Source organism: Somniosus microcephalus, chromosome 1, assembly GCF_052327205.1.
Source record: "Somniosus microcephalus isolate GS21.2 chromosome 1, FLI_Smic_1.0, whole genome shotgun sequence".
Lineage (NCBI taxonomy): Eukaryota > Metazoa > Chordata > Chondrichthyes > Squaliformes > Somniosidae > Somniosus > Somniosus microcephalus.
The window spans coordinates 188359570-188372839 of record NC_140987.1 but is presented as its reverse complement, the minus strand read 5'-3'; the positions used below and the strand labels follow the sequence as shown (position 1 = coordinate 188372839).

General features: G+C 47.1%; 1 protein-coding gene across 3 annotated transcripts in view; it reads left to right on the top strand.

Moving 5' to 3' along the window:
- rhobtb3 (Rho related BTB domain containing 3) overlaps positions 1-13270 on the top strand; it is a 171465-nt gene that overhangs the window by 155729 nt on the left and 2466 nt on the right. The window contains exons 10-11 of one of the 3 annotated variants that reach the window (XM_085988531.1): positions 7203-7299; positions 12703-12910. In XM_085988531.1, coding sequence (XP_085844657.1) covers positions 7203-7299; positions 12703-12893 — 288 coding nt within the window. In that variant the 3' untranslated portion in view covers positions 12894-12910. Of the gene's footprint in view, positions 1-7202; positions 7300-12702; positions 12911-13270 lie in introns of those variants that run through there. The other 2 variants (XM_085988515.1, XM_085988523.1) reach the window with 2 other exon arrangements.

The window sequence follows — 13270 nt, the reverse complement described above, 5'->3', positions numbered from 1 at the left end:
TGCAGTACACCACTGGACGCAGGCTTCCAGTCACTGAAACAACCTTCGACCATCACCCTCTGCCTCCTGCCACTAAGCCAATTTTGGATCCAATGTGCCAAATTTCCCTGGATCCCATGGGCTCTTACCTTCTTGACCAGTCTCCCATGTGGGACTTTGTCAAAAGCCTTACTGAAGTCCATGTAGACTACATCAACTGCACTACCCTCATCCACACATCTAGTCGCCCCCTCGAAAAATTCAGTTAACTTGGTTAGACATGATCTCCCCCTGACAAAGCCATGCTGACTATCCTTGATTAATCCTTGCCTCTCCAAGTGGAGACTAATTTTGTCCATCAGAATTTTTTCCAATAATTTCCCTACCACTGATGTTAGGCTCACTGGCCTGTAATTCCCTGGTTTATCCCTACTACCCTTCTTGAATAATGGTCCTACGTTAGCTGTCCTCCAGTCCTCTGGCACCTCCCCTGTGGCCAGAGAGGTTCTGAAAATTTGTGTCAGAGACCCTGCAATCTCCTCCCTTGCCTCACACAGCAGCCTGGGATACATCTCGTCTGGGCCTTGGGATTTATCCACTTTTAAGCCCGCTAAAACCGCTAGTACCTCCTCCCTCTCAATACTAATTTGTTCAAGTATATCACAATCCCCCTGCCTTATTTCTATGCCTACATTGTCCTTCTCCATAGTGAACACAGATGCAAAATATTCATTTAAAACCTCACCCACATCTTCCGGCTCTACACACAGATTGCCACTTTGGTCCCTAATGGGCCCTACTCTTTCCTTGGTTATCCTCTTGCCTTTTATATACTTATAAAACACCTTGGGATTTTCCTTTATTTTGCCTGCCATTGTTTTTTCATGCCCCCTCTTCGCTCTTCTGATTTATTTTTTAAGTACCCCCTGCACTTTCTATACTCCTCTGGGGCTTCCACTGTTTTTAGTCCTTTGTATCTGCCAAAAGCCTCCCTTTTTTCCTAATCCATTCTTGTATATCCCTTGACATCCAGGGTCCCCTGGGCTTGTTGGTCCCACCCTTGACCTTTACGGGAACATGTTGGCATTGTACTCTCTCTATTTCCTTTCTGAAAGACTTCCAATACTCTGATGCGGATTTTCCTAGCTGATTCCAGTCCACTTTGGCCAGATCCTGCCTTATCATATTAAAATCGACCTTCCCCCAATTTAGAACCTTTATTCCATTTGCAATTTTTACTGATTTTTAAATATTTTTCCCAGTTTTCATAAATACTGTAAAACAGTGAATTCCATCTATTTGTTGTTATTGATGCAGAACAGTAGGAATAACAGGAAGATGCAAAAGGAGAAATATCCGTGCCAGTTGGTGTTTTAAACCATTTCAATTGTAATGCTCATTGAAAGGCAAAGCAGATCACCATAACCAGTAGTGGGCTGAAGTAGAGACTTAGGCCTAGAAATTCAGTTTGGGGTGCCCAGCTCGCCTGGGCGCCGGAATTACCGCTGCGCGCGGAGCCACTTGCGCCAGCGGGAAATTCAGTTTCAGCGCCCCAAGTGGAAGCCGGCCGCTAAACAAGGGTTTCGGCGCCCAGCTTGGGGCGCTGAAACTGAATATCGGCGTGTAAAGTGCTGCAGCGCCACCCGCTGCAGCACGGCAGCCTGCGGTACTGCAGGCCTTTCATTCTTAAGGGGGAGGTGCCTGCAACAGCGCGATCCCCGCTCGCGAGTGCCGGCAAATGAGCCCGGCACCAAGGAGAAGTGCCGGGCTCTCTGGAAACAGCCGGCAATGCCGCGGGGGGGGGGGGGGGTGTAGGAGGCCGGGGAAGGAGGTGCGGGCAGGCGGCCGCCGAAAAAGCGGCCGGCCGCACCTCCACCTTAACTCGCCCCACTACCGGCACAGGTAGGCCCCGTGTACCGGTCGCTGTTAGCGGCCGGCGCGGGGGAGGCGGCAGCAACCAAATATGGCCAGCGGGGCGCTGCGCACACCGATGACGTCATCGGTGGCGGCGCAGTGCCACTGGCTAACGCCGCCATTAGCGCCCCGCTAAATATGGCGGTAGGTTTGCACAATGGCGCAAAAGCCCTCTTTGGGCGCAAACTGGTGGCACAGGCCACTGAATTTTTAGCCCTTACATTTTAACTTTGAAAATACATTAAAAGACACGGGCCTAGAAATTGGGTTGTTTGCGCCAGCGGTTAGCGCCTTAAGAGACCGAGAATTGGGGCGTTGCCTAATGTTGGGGCGGGCGCAATGAAGATAGCGACAACTCCCATATTGACTATACATTTAACGCCTGCGCTAAGTGTTTGCGCGCGCCCGCGAGCGCAAGCACATAATGACATCATTTCATCGTGCAACGCCTTTTAGGGGCGCCTGAGCGGATATTGGGTGACACCCGGAGCCTTAACGCCTAGCGCTATTAGTGACAGTTCGAGGGAGCGTTAGCAGGCCCTTCTCGGAGTCGGGGGGCGCTATTTGAAGGGGACCGCTCTAGTATAGAAGCTTCAGCCACTTGGCCTGTTCATTGCAATCGTTGGTGGAGAGATTTGGGGAGCTACTGTGGAGCAGAGTTTTTGGATTTTAGCATTAGAGTAATTGGGACCCTCAAACCTGTCCGGAGCAGTTGGAGCACTAGACCTAACAGCCTTCTGACCAACTGGCATCGGAATGGGAGATGCTTTGGAGGGCGACGGGCTCCTGGCCGAACACTATGAAGGGGCAGAAAGACGGCGGGAGAGAGGGCCGGGATTGGCCAGAAGGAGGAGGGGCAATGGAGGTTGCCCAATCCGAGGGTATGCTGTGAGGGTCTTTAGGGGTCATACCTTGACATGTCGGAGGAGCAGTGTGTGCGAAGGCTCCGAATCGGGATGGACGTTGTTACTGAGCTGTGCCACCTGCTTACTGAGGATCTGCAGCCGCGTCAACGGTGCATGACCTCTCTGTCGGTGGCCGCTAAACTGACTGTTGGCCTCAATTTTTATGGCAACGGATCCTTTCAGTGAGCCATTGGGGACATCGCGATTATCTCTCAGGCTGCAGTCCACTGCTGCATCCGGCAAGTTACAGCTGCCCTTTATAGGAGAAGGCGTCAATTCATCACCTTCCCTCTGACCCTGGAGAAGCAGGCGGAGGAGGAGGAGGAGGAGGAGCATGCGGATGAGGAGGAGGAGGAGCAGGAGGAGGAAGATGGAAGGGCTCCTGAAAGTGGAAGGGACATCCGTCACTGGCTCATGAGGAGTCGTCTCGAGGCCCCTCTGGCGGAATGATGAGTGTCTTAACTGCTGCGCACTTTGGATGTTTGAAAGCATCTGAAGGCCAGCATCACTGTAATTATTCACGTACACCTTAGCACATTTAAACTTCTCTTTATTGTCACAAAAGTCTTTCCTTACAGCAAAACAACGTCATGTCAACAGAAACCATAACAAACAAAATAACAATAAACTCTTCGGCAAAGCCGCCAAACTGAACAAACTTTTTCCAACAATTCCAACAGGTGAGGGTCTCCTTGAGTTTGGCCAAAGAAACGTCTCAGGACCTCCCTCTACTGCTGGCCCCTTGATGGAGAACGACTTCTCTTTCGCGCTCGGCCCCTTCCCTCCCTGCTGCTCCTACGTAATTGAACCCCAGTGGCGGGGTGAAGGCTGGGGGACGCCTGCTGACTGTCTGGAAGCGCAGAAGCCCCTGATGGACGGCCTGGACGACCTCTGGGCTTGGAGGGTGCGGAGGCTGGCTGCTTGATCTGGCCATGGCTGGAAGCAGTGTGAACTGCAGGTGGTGGCAGCTGGACCGCAGACGTTCCAGTGGTGGCATGAGCAATGGTCACCTGCCGAGAGAGGACATCTGCACCATGGTCGGACGACACACTGGCTCTCGGAGGGGACCGGCTCAGCTCCACCGCCACAAGCGACTGCTCCACTGATTCCTGGCCTCGTGTGGTACTGGAAGGGCCCGGGGTGATCCTAGCTGAGGCAGATAGGGTGGCTGCAGTGAGAGTTCGCGTTGCCTCAATCTGGGTGTGGACGAGGCCGGCAAGTGACTGCGCGGCAGCAGTGAGGACCTGTGAGCCAGGTGCCAGTGCTTCGGAGAAGCCCTGGACAGTTCTTTCCATTGCTTCGGACAAGGCCGGTGCTGACCGCTCCACTGCCTCGGACAAGCCCTGGACAGACCTTTCCAGGGATTGTCCGAAGCCCTGAACAGTCCTTTCCATAGCGGCCTCGAAGCCCTGGACAGTCCTATCCATTGTTGGTGCAAAGCCCTCGACAGACCTCTCCATTGTTGTCCCGAAGCCCTCGACAGACCTCTCCATTGTTGCCCCGAAGCCCTGGAGAGTCCTGTCCATTGTTGCCCCGAAGCCCTGGAGAGTCCTGTCCATTGTTGCCTTGAAGCCCTGGAGAGTCCTCTCCATTGTTGCCCCGAAGTCCAACACACTCTTTGCCAGTGAATCTATTGACTGAGGCATCCTCCCCACTGCAGCCATCAGCTCAGTGTGCCTGAGCCGGGCCTGGGTGCTCATTTCAGCCAGGCGACGCACCTCCTCTGCACTCTGTGCAGCAGTCATCACTACCTGCCTTGCCCTCCGGGGAGACGGTGGCCGAACTTGCCTACCCCCCTTGCGTTGCTGCATGCCGCTTGGTCCGGCAACTGCCTGATCATCAGAGCCCCCCCCCTCCCCTCCAGGGAACTACTATCCCCAGTCTGTACATGTGTATGCTCCTCTGAGATTGGAGCGGATGGGCCGGCTTCCTCCTGATCCTCAACTCCGGAGGCACTGGCACTGGCAGCTTCAGGGCATTGATCCCCAGTTGGTGATGCATCATCTGAAAGCAGGGAGGTGGAAGAGTGGCTTTAGCAAAAGGACAGGTTGGCGGAAAGGCATGGCAGATTGCGGCAAGGCTCTGACATGGCTGCACACTGAGGAAGCATGCTGGCGGGGGGACCAAGTGGAAGGAAACAGCTGAAAAAGGAGAGAGCCTTACCCTCGCTATCGGAAATAGGGTCGGCAGCTGCAGTGGTAACAGGACCAGACAGACGTCCTCCAAGAATCTGGTGCACTCTCTCCTCGAGATCCGTCAGAGTGACGACTTGTGGAGGTCCGCCACCGGTTCGACGCTGCTCCCTCCGCATCGTCGCCAGCTTGGACTGCAGGGGAAAGAAGGGGGAGTTCCGTAACATGATGCCTTGAGAGATCATCTCATGCCCCCCATGGTGCAACAGCCCTTACATGATGCCTTGAGAGATCATCTCATGCCCCCCATGGTGCAAGGGCCCTTACATGTGGCCTTGAGAGATCATCTCATGCCCCCCATGGTGCAAGGGCCCTTACATGATGCCTGAGAGAAATGTCCATGTGTGTGCCCAGAAAGGGCCATGGGTGCTTGCTGACAGATGGCCATTGGGGCATCATGGCAACAGGGTCCTCGAAGTTAGGTGCAGATGGAGGGAATCAGAAGTTTGCATAACCAACACTCACCCTAACGACCCGAGTAAGGTCGTTGAATTTCTTCCTGCACTGAACAGGGGTCCTGGTCGCCAAGCTGTTGGAGTTGACCCTCTGAGAAACCTCCCTCCAAGATCGCCGGTAAGCCTTTTGATTCGGCCTCTTGCCAGTGTCAGGATACATAACATCTCGACGGCGCTCAACTGCAGACACCAAGTGGTCCAGGGCCTCAGTGCTGAAGCACTCTGCTCTCTGTCTCACCTTCTCCATCCTCACCAAGCTTGTTGCGCCAGAGAAGGGCGAGCGCCGATTCTGAGGCCTACAGGGCGTTGAGTGTAGCAGCTCAGGCTGACTGACCCACCCCTTTAAGAGCCGGCCGGCACCTGGAAGTCTCGTGGTTTCTGGTAATTGAGATCACCTGCGCTGCGCCCGTCCGCGACGATATTGGGTAGCGCCTGAACTTTTGCGCCTTAGGAGCCCCGTGCAACGTCTGAGTTAGCACCTCAATCCCCTTTGGGGGCGATGCAACCCAATATCTCGCCAGGCAGCGATAAGTTTCGTCTGGCTATAAACTTTGCGCAGCGCCAGTTCTAACGCCTCAAGTGGGGCTATACCCAATTTCTAGGCCATAAAGTTATGGAATGAAAGCAGAAAGAAGATTAAGACATTATTAAATTGTGTGCATTTATGCAATGTGTAGCAGTATAGGAATACATGATTTACTGGGTTAAGAGCTATTTAAAAAAATGAATGTGTGTGGCAGGTACAGCTATGAATTTTATTTGCACTTGTGCATGTATTTTTCAGGTTTGTTTGAGACATTTGCTAATTTTATATCCAGGCTAAATACATATGAGACACAATAAAAGTCAATATTGACCCATACAGCAATATGTTAATGGTAGCCTTGTATTGAATGATGTGTGTCTCTATGAGCAATATTATTGAGACTGGAACATACAAAGGATGGCTTCAGAGATAACAAGCATAGAGTACGTTAACTCAAATTTGAAATGAATACACACAGTCACATAAAATAGAAGGGTAAATTCATTGCTTTCGACAGGAAGCTATGCTCAAAGGGAGAGCAGGGCAAAAAATAGCGCAAGAGTGTTTTACCCCTAATATAAAATAAAAACAGAAAATGCTGGAAATACTCAGCAAGTCAGGCAGCATCTGTGGAGAGAGAAATGGAGTTAACATTTATGTTAGTTTCTCTACAGATGCTGCCTGACCGGCTGAGTATTTCCAGCATCCACAGTATTTTGCTTTTGTATTAGTGTTTTACCCCTCTCTTTGACCTGGGCTTCCTTCAGAGCATGGGATCAATCACTTTATCCTATACTTCGCAATGCAACAATATGGCCACAAAAGCAGAAAATAGAAACCACCCGATTTCCACTGATTTCAGCCGATTTGCAGCGCCATTTTACCCCAGGTTCATTTCAGTAAGTTGAAAATCTACTCCCTGGTTTCCTGAATGTCTTTTGCAATGGACTCTTGCACATTAGGATAGGAAATTGTATACAGGAGGACCCTGTCCCCATTTCCATATTTAAATGAAGCTCCTGCTTGTTTCGGATGGGAGTTTCTGCCATCTGTTTCTATGTCAATCGCAAACCTCCACAGAGCACAGAATAGGTGAAGATCAGTCCGGACTGATCTTTGCCAAATTTCACATTCTATTTCACATTGTAAATCCCTCGCTATGCCCATTTCAGGAGTGTAATGGAGACCATTGGTAGTGTGTGCATTTTAATCTGGAAATCTTTGTTTTCAGTTCCACAATGCTACTAGATTGTCTACCTGGTTACTGCATTTCATTGCCAGCAACTACCTCATCTTCAGTCAGAAGCTGGAATTTCAGGAGCTTTCTGGTAAGGTTTCATTTATTTATGTGTACACCAGTGTGTAGCCACAAGGCAAGCAAACAATTTTACATCTGTGTAAAGGTTCATACTCACTTTCTCCCTCCTGCATCCACTACTTTCAAGATCTTCCTTCCATGGTGGGGAAACAGTGCTTCCCTTCCTTCTTCCACTTCCTGCAACAGCCACTCAATGGCCTTGTCATCAAAGCGGGGTGCCCTTTTTGTGACCTACACTCTTCACTGGTATTCTGAATGATTTGACCCTGCATTTTCACTTCTTTCTCCTTGGCACTGCCAATTGCAAAATATTCTGCTGGCACAAATAATTTAGATGAAGCACTTCAGCATATTTCCTTACAGTTTGATGGCTTGAAAAATGTTCACCCAGGCTCCAGATTCACCGTTCCCTCCACAGGCTCTCAAAATTCCTTTAAGGGGCAGGAGGAACCTGTTCAAGATTGATGGGTTGACAGAGTTGGGACCAGTACCCTTGCGGGTGTTAGATCCGTGATTCTTTAAATAGGATGTTTCCCCAAGAACTACACGGAGGCTGTAACTTAACAATCAACAGGTGTTTACTAGAGTAGAGTAGTCTCACGACTGAAGTACAGAAGCCTGCTCCGGCTTTATATACAGGTGTGGTCACTGCCGGTACTACAGTATACAGGAGCTGTAAAACAGTTCTCTCTTAAAGGTACATACACAACAGCGGGGAGGTTAACTTATGCTGTAGGGAGGGTTTAAACTAATTTGGCAAGGGAATGGGTGCCAGGATGAAACATTAGAGAGGAGAAACAAGGTGCACAGAGGAATGGGAGAGACAAACAGCAGTAGAGTAAAGAAGAGTTCAGAATTAGGTGGGATCAGACAGGAGCAAATACGGGGCTGTCTAAGATGGGTTTGGAATGCATGTGTGTAAATGCACGTAGCATTGTAAATAAGCATGGTAAGCTGCAGGCACAAGTTCATAGAATCATAGAAAGAATCATAGAAAGTTACAGCACGGAAGGAGGCCATTTCAGCCCATCGTGTCCACGCCGGCCAACAAAGAGCTATCCAGCCTAATCCCACTTCCCAGCTTTAGGTCCGTAGCCCTGCAGGTTACAGCATCCCAATGCACATCCAAGTACTTTTTTAATGTGGTTAGGGTTTCTGTCTCTACCACCCTTTCAGGCAGTGAGTTCCAGACCCCACAACCCTCTGGGTGGAGAAAATTCCCCTCAAATCCCCTCTAAACCTTCCATCAGTTACTTTAAATCTGTGCCCCCTGGTTTTTGACCCCTCTGCTAAGGGAAATAGGTCCTTTCTATCCACTTTATCTAGGCCCCTCATAATTTTATACACCTCAATAAGGTCTCCCCTCAGCCTCCTCTGTTACAAGGAAAATAAACCCAGCCTATCCAGCCTTTGCTCATAGCTAAGATTCTCTACTCCCGGCAACATCCTTGTAAATCTTGTAAGTTGCCAGATGGGACTATGATACAGTGGCAATAACCAGAGAACTGGCTCAAAGAAGGGAGGATTTGGAACATAATGGCCCGTAATTTGCAGTCAGCAGTGAAGCAAAGGTGTTTGCTTCGCTGCTGGCCCTGAAGTAAGCTTCCCACAAAGATCTCGCGATCTCTGTGGCTAGAAGTTCGGCTTTTTCGATGTTCAGTTGAGATCAGTGTAACATAATGGGGAATCCCTAATGCGAGTTGCTGTGACATCAACAAGCTGTGTAAGCAACCAATCACAATGCAGAATTCTCTCAGACTGGGAACCAGAAAGTGAATAAGCTGCTTTAAAATGTTATAGAGAGCAAAACAAAGATCGGGGCTCTCATATGAGGAAAAGGTAAATCTGAAATAAAGATGAACAAACTTTAAAAAAAAATGTTTTATGTTTAATAAAAATTGTAATTTTTATTAAAATGGATAAATTTGACACTCTACAAAAAAGGGCCATAACATTTGTTTAGCAGTCAATACACTGTTAAAACCCCAGTTACACCTAATCCAAAAGGGTCTAATTTTTAATGGGGTATTTAACAGCGATATTACAGCGGAAAAGCCAAAGTTTTCGTCAGTTTCACTGGTTTCCCTGATTACACTGATTGCCAGCTACAGGGGTGGGAGGGAGCACAGAGATGGGGCACAGCACAGCTAGAGCCGGAACAGTGAATGACTGACCGCAACTTCAGGATTTCCGTGTTAGGATGCACATGCGCTAAATCCTGAAGTTGCAGTCAGTTTCAAAGGGGTAATAACAGTGAACTCAGGAAAGATAGGAAAGCAAAAAGGGGAGGAGGGGTGGCAGTATTGATCAAATAAACTATTACAGCACTAGATAGGGATGATGTAGTTATGGGGGTCAAAGACAGAATCTATTTGGTTAGAATTGAGGAACAACAGAGGAGCTATTACACTACTAGGTATATAGTATAGGCCACCAAATAGTGGGAAGGAGATAGCGGAGCAAATTTGCAGCCCAATTACAGAAAGATGCAATAATTATATAGTTATAATGGGGGACTTAACTATCCTAATATAAACTGGGATAGTAACAGTATCCAGGGTAAAGAGGGAGAGGAATTCTTGAAATATGTACAAGAGAACTTTCTTGATCGTGTGTTTCCAGCCCAACAAGGAAGCAGTGTGAATCTAGTTACTGGGGATGAAGTGAGGCAAGTGGAGTATGTTTCAGTGGGGGAGCATTTGGGGAACAGTGATCATATCAACAGGTTTAGAATTGTTATGGAAAAGGACAAGGAACAATCAAACGTAAAAATACTTAGCTGGAGGAGGGCTAACTTCAGTGAGTTGAAAAGAGAGCTGGCCCAGGTGGATTGGAATCAAAAATTGGTGGGCAAATCAGTAATTGAACAATGGGAGGCTTCAAAGAGGAGATAGTTTGGGTACAGAGTAGACACATTCCCACGAGGGGGAAAGGAAAGGCATCCAAAGCTAGAGCTCCCTGGAGGACTAAAAATAGAGAGATTAAAATGAAACAGAAAAAGGAGGCTTATGACAAATGTAAGGTTGATAATACAGTAGAGAACCAAGCTGGATACAAAGAGGGTTGACAAGGGTAATGAGTTTAATGTTATGTATATGTACTTTCAAAAGGCATTTGACAAAGTACCACATAATTGACTTGTAAGAAAAATTAAAGCCCATGGGATTAATTTGAAGTGGCAGCATGGATATGAAATTGGATAAAGATCAGAAAGTGGAGAGTAATGGTGAACGGTTGTTTATCAGACTGGACGGAAGTATACAGTGGTGTTCCCCAGGGGGTCGGCATTAGGACCAATGCTCTTTTGGATATATATATATATATATAAAAATGACCTGGACTTGGGTATACAGGCCATAATTTCAAAGTTTGCAGATGATATGAAACTCGGAAATGTAGTAAACAATGAGGATAGTAATCATAGAATGGTTACAGTGCAGGAGGCCATTCAGCCTGTTGAGCCTGTGCTGGCTCTCTGCAAGAGCACTTCAGCTACTCCCACTCCGTCGCAGCTCTGCACATTGTTTTCCTTCAGGTACCTATCCAACTCCCTTTTGAAAGCCACGATTGAGTCTGCCTCCACCACCCTTTCAGGCTGTGCATTCCAGATCCTGACCACTCACTGCATAAAAAAATTAGACTTCAGGAGAACATAGACAGACTGGTGAAATGGACAGACACACGGCAAATGAATTTAACTCAGAGCAGTGTGAAGTGATACATTTTGGCATGAATAATGGAGAGATGCAATATAAACTAAATGGTACAATTTTAAAGGGGGTGCAGGAACAGAGAGACCTGGGGGTGTATGTACACAAACACTGGTTGGTCCTCAGCTGGAGTATTATGTTCAATTCTGGGCATCACACTTTAGGAAGGATGTCACGGCCTTGGAGAGGGTTCAGGGACTTCAGTTATGTGAAGAGACTGGAAAAGCTGGGGTTGTTTTCCATAGAGCAGAGAAGGTTAAGAGGAGATTTGACAGAGGTGTTCAAAATCATGAATGGTTTTGATAAGAGTAAAAAGAAATTGTTTCCAGTGGCAGAAGGGTCGATAACCAGAGGACACAGCTTTAAGGTGATTGGCAAAAGAACCAGAGGCGACATGAGGACATCTTTATTCATTTTTTAAATGCATCAAGTTGTTGTGATCTAGAATGCACTGCCAGAAAGGGTGGTGGAAGCAGATTCAATAGTAAGTCAAAAGGGAATTGGATAAAACTTGAAGGGAAAAAATTTACAGGGCAATGGAGAAGGAGCAGGTGGAGTGGGACTAATTGGAAAGCTCTTTCAAAGAGCTGCCACAGGCACGATGGGCCAAACAGCCACATTCTGTGCTGCATTATTCTGTGGCTTAGAATTCATTGATTCATAGAAACTTACAGCACAGAAGACCATTCAGTCCACTGTGCCTGTAAGTGGCTCATCCTCAAATATCTATCCAACTTGTTTTTAAAATTATTTATGGAATCAGCTTCCACCACCTTTTCAGGTAAAGCGTTCCAGATCCCGACAACTCGATGCAAAGATTTCTCCTCCTCTCCCCTCTAGATCTTTTTCCAATGAGTTTGAATCTGTGACCTTTAGTTATTGACTCACTTGCCAGAGTGAATTTGTTTTACCTATTTACTCTTATCAAAACCTCTCCATCTTGAAAACCTCTATTAGGTCAACTCTTAACCTTCTCTATTCCAAGGAGAACAGTCCGCTCATAAGTGAAGTCCCTCATCCCTAGTAACCCTCCTCTGTACCCTTTCTAATGCCTTTACATCTTTCCTGAAGTGTGGTGCCCAGAATTGTCCACAATACAGGCCTAACCAGTGATTTATAAAGTTCTAGCGTGATCTCTTTGCTTTTATATTCTATTCTTCTATTTATAAAGCCAAGTAACCCATATATTTCTTTGACCACCTTATCAACTTGCCCTGTCACCTTTAAGGATTTGTGTATATGGACACCAAGGTCTCTCTGCTCATCTCCACTGTTCAAAAACATGCCATTTATAGTATACTGTATTTCCATATTAAAAACATGCCATTTATAGTATACTGTATTTCCGTATTAAAAACATGCCATTTATAGTATACTGTATTTCCGTATTAAAAACATGCCATTTATAGTATACTGTATTTCCGTATTAGTCCTCCCAAAGTGCATCACTTCACAATTCTCCACATTGAACTCCATTTGCTATGCTTCTACCCATTTCACCATCCTGTCTATATCAGCCTTCTAACCTACAATGATCCTTCATGATCTACTACTTTGCCAAGTTTTGTATCATCTGCAAACGTTATAATGCTGCTCCCTACACCCGAGTCTAGATCGCTTATAAAGACTGCAAAGAGTAATCGACCCAAAACTGACCTTAGCAGTTGGCAGCTTCATTTTGATTTTGATTTTTTTTGCCAAAGGCAAAATCCAGGAGCACACGCTGAATATCAGGCACAGCGTTATTTTTGTGCACTGGCCGCACAATGCACTGATATCCACGGGCTCCAAGAAAATCAGCCCATTTGATTCAGCTGAATTTTCCTTTATTACCCATATGGGAAAGCACTGCATGGGGAAACCAAGTGTGAACTGGCAACCTACCACTCTGTAGTGCAGCAAATTACTGTAGCCACTTGCACAGGTTAGTCAAACTATTTAATCTATGGGATTATGAATAAAGGAGGTCATTCCTGACCAAAGTCAGTTTTTAAATGCATAAGCCATATCTTTCACAGCTGCTGCAACTTGATGTTAGTAAGGGGTAGTGTTTCAATAACTAAGTGAGACATGCATAATAAGTGAGCAGTGGTGTAAAGGAAGACAGAACGAGGAAAGTAAGGCCCAATATTGATACACTGTTGCATATCAAATTTCTTTACTATGTTCACAAAGTGCTGTTTTACTGTTAATATTTTATTTTTTAAAAGCTAGTTTTCAGTTGTGGAGTCAGACCATGGGAGCTTACTGCTGGCAAGAGACACGAGAACC